The sequence below is a fragment of the Nicotiana attenuata genome, unplaced genomic scaffold, assembly GCF_001879085.1.
Source record: "Nicotiana attenuata strain UT unplaced genomic scaffold, NIATTr2, whole genome shotgun sequence".
Taxonomy (NCBI): Eukaryota; Viridiplantae; Streptophyta; class Magnoliopsida; order Solanales; family Solanaceae; genus Nicotiana; species Nicotiana attenuata.
Genome location: NW_017670500.1, coordinates 220,954 through 224,891, shown reverse-complemented (window position 1 = coordinate 224,891; position 3,938 = coordinate 220,954). Strand labels below are relative to the sequence as shown.

At 32.5% G+C, this 3,938-nt stretch overlaps 1 protein-coding gene across 1 annotated transcript; it reads left to right on the top strand.

The window, feature by feature from the left end:
* Window positions 1-722: 722 nt before the first annotated feature.
* Window positions 723-2,151, top strand: LOC109240260 (zinc finger MYM-type protein 1-like). Its single transcript, XM_019406891.1, has 2 exons — window positions 723-1,173; window positions 1,262-2,151. Exons 1-2 carry the CDS (start codon window positions 723-725, stop codon window positions 2,149-2,151), a joined length of 1,341 nt encoding a protein of 446 aa, XP_019262436.1.
* The last annotated feature ends 1,787 nt before the right edge of the window (window positions 2,152-3,938 follow it).

Here is a 3,938-nt window from a genome sequence, read left to right as displayed (position 1 = left end):
TCCAAAATTCAATATTTAAGTTCAACATCTCAAGAAATTTTTGTGGTAAATTTTGTCGCTTTAATCCTCAATGGTTTTCTGAATATGATTGGTTGGAGTATAACGTAACAAAAGATGCAGCTTTTTGCTTCTATTGTTATTTGTTTCAAGATGAATGCATCAAACAAGGGGGAGGAGATGTATTTTCAAGTGTAGGATTTACAAGTTGGAACAAGAAGGAAAGATTTGATATGCATATTAGTGGACCAAATAGTATACATAATCAGTCAAGAAAGAAAAGTGATGATTTGTTGAGACAAAAACAATCCATTCAAAGTGTACTTGCTAAACAATCTGATCAACAAAAGCTAGAATATCGGATTCGTTTAGAGGCTGTAGTTGATGTGATAAGATATCTTTTACACCAAGGATTATCATTTCGGGGACATCGTGAAGATGAATCATCTCTCAATAGAGGTAACTATGTTGAACTTCTTAGATGGTATACTAAAAGGTGTGATCATGTTGCCGATGCATTTAAATAAGCTCCAAAGAATAATCAATTAACTTCTCCATACATTCAAAAGGATATTATTACTGCATGTAAGATGGAAACAGTTAAATTTATCATTGAGGATTTAAATAATGATCACTTTTCCATATTAGTTGATGAATCTCGTGATGTGTCATGTAAGGAGCAAATGGCTATTGTTTTGAGGTATGTTGATTGAAGGGGAAGTGTGATGGAGCGATTTATTGATATTGTTCATGTTCGTGAAACTACTACTTTATCTCTAAAGAATGGAATTATTGGTTTACTTGCTCAACATTCTTTAAGTCCATCTTCCATATGGGGACAATATTATGACGGAGCAAGCAATATGCAAGGTGATATAAATGGGCTTAAAATCTTGATGCAAAAAGAAAGTAAAGGTGTCCATTCTATTCATTGTTTTGCTCATCAGCTTCAACTAACTCTTGTTGCAGTGTCTAAAAGATGTGATGAAGTGCAAGAACTTTTGTTGGTTGTTTCCGATATCTTAAATATGGTGGGATCTTCTTTCAAGCGTAGAGATGAACTTCGCGAATCTCAAGCGGAAGAAATTGAAGAAGCATTACGTAAAGGTGAGCTTGAAACTGGTAGGGGCTTAAATCAAGAATTAGGTCTTGCTAGAGCTGGTGACACTCGATGGGGTTCTCACTTCAAATCCTTTAACAATTTTATTCTTATGTTTGGCCCTATCATTGATGTACGCAATTGCTGTTAATGCATGTTTTGAAGAAAAGTGTAAGGCAAAGAGATACCTCAAAGCATGTTTAACATTTGAGATTGTCTTCATGTTGCATTTTATGCGCACTATTTTAGCAATCACAAATGAGCTTAATGTTGCCTTTCAAAAGAAGGAGCAAGATATTGCAAATGCTATGATACTTGTTAGAGTGGCAAAAGATCGATTGCAGCTTCTAAGAGAGAAAGGTTGGGCTTCACTTATTGATGAGGTATCTAAGTTTTGTATCAAATACGACATATTGATACCTAACTTTGATGAACCTTATGTTATCCTTGGAAGATCACGTCGTAGAGTTGCAGAGTACAATTTTTTTCATCACTACCATGTTGTAGTATTCTGTAAAACTATTGATTGGCAATTTCAAGAACTCAATAACCGCTTTGATGAGGTGACAACTGAATTGCTTCTTGGAGTTGCTTGCTTGAACCCAGTTAACTCTTTTTCAAGTTTTGACATTGAAAAGATATTGAGATTAGCGAAGCTATATCCTGATGACTTTGATAAATATTCTATAGTTGACCTTCATTTTCAGTTTGAGAATTACATTGTTGATGTCAGAGATCATGACAAAAGGTTTTTCGATCTTAAGGGACTTGGTGATCTTTCTAAGAAACTAGTAGAGACAAAGAAGCATGGGACTTATCCTCTTGTATTCCGGCTAGTGAAATTTGCTTTACTTTTGCCAGTTGCTACGGCTACGGTTGAAAGAGCTTTCTCAGCAATGAAGTTGATTAAGACTGACTTGCGTAATCGAATGGATGATGAGCTTTTGAGTGGTTGTTTGGTGCCTTATATAGAAAAAGAAGTATTTAGTAATATTTCTAATGAGGCTATTATGGATACATTTCAAAACATGAAAACTAGTCGAGGAGAATTATAGTTACGTGCTTGAATTGTGTTTTGTTAGTATAATTTAAGTTGTCTTTTTATAATATGATATATTATATTACAATAATTTATTCAATTGTTCACTCTGTTAAATAGTGACACTGCTTATAAAAATCCTGCGTACGCCACTGCCTTTAAACATGTAAGAGTTACGTGAAAATTACAAGTAACTAGCGAAACAAATTTCATTACTAGCAATATTACAAGTAACAAGATGGACCAAAGACATTCAAAATTTGAAGCTCTAACAAAAGAATATTGCATGAAGCAAAATGAATTTTAAAAAACTAAAAGAAAAACTACAGGTAGAAAACGAGAGGTATGAAATTTCAAAATTCTATAGAATATCATTGCTTAATATTTTCAATTACGGAAAAAGAACATGTCATAATTCATATTAATTGAGGTTTATTTTGATATTTAGAAATACTTCTGACGATTCAACTCATTTTTATTTGTTGCTATTTAAGAATTGCTCCATGGGTCTTATCAGATAGGTTTGATGCTTCTTGGGACTTTTTGGTGACCATGAAGCTGTCACCATGAATTGTCGAGTAAATAGATCAGATTCGGACGAGGCTGCTGCTCCGTGATGATACGGACTCGACCCCCTCCTATCCACTTCGGGGCACCATAGCAGGTCGGCATATCAAGGGAGTTTATTTTCTCGTTCAAAAGGTGAAAGGAATATTATATCTAGCACTCAAAAGGTCGAGGGGATTAAGTGAAATTCACTAAATAATAAAATTCTACGTACAATAATACACAATGTTTGGTTATCAATTATTAAAAAATAATCTTCGTATGACTTATGTACTAATACCTACTTAAGTTATGCACTAATCTTGTATACTATCTTATGTATGATAGTATAAAAATAAAAGTGTGTCTTAACATGATTAGAGTAATTATAGACAAAAACATTTCTTAAAGATATGATAAATTATTCATCGCATAACTTTCGGCATGATTATTCAATACATAAGCATTATATCTATGCATAATTAATTGGTAAACCAGACACCCCTAATGTCAAATGCCCCCTTACGCCTTTTTTCACGCCTTGAGGGATAAACAAATGAATATTAGGAATTTCTTTTATCTCAACAAATTTTATTTTCTCTCTCTCTTTTTTTTTTTGAAACGAAATGAATATTAGGAATTTCTTTTATCTCAAAAAAAATTTATTTTCTCTCTTACTCTAATTCTGATTAAGATATCACACAAATATTAAAACTTTGGATGGTAATAGGTGATAAAATAATGAATAATACACATAAATTGGTGTTTCTACATGGAAGACGGTGGAAATAACGTCTATTATTTGTTGTGATATTGCTCAGCCGCATATAAACTGGATGTATTGTGAAAATAATTTTTTACTTATATACACAATTATCAACTTACTTTAGCATAATGTAAATGGAAACTTGCTTATTTGTCAAGCTATTAATCCTAAGTCCTAACCCTATATGGATGATAATATTTAGTTATCTTCTAGGTGATATAATAGTATAAAATTAAGGTAAGCTCTCACTATGGAGAAGTTATTCAAAGTTGAATCATAATGTCACTAAATGTTAATACATATGTGCAAAGGTGGAAGTTCAAGAAAAAGAGGTGATGGGAAGTTAAAAAAGTTATTTTATGGAGAGCATGGAAACTTTTTTTTATTTTGGACCGTACGTGAGATTATTATTATTATTTTGTGTAAAGTCCCTCTCTACATTTTGTATAGAGCTTCTATTGTTGGACGTGAAAGCCCATTTGAATAGAATA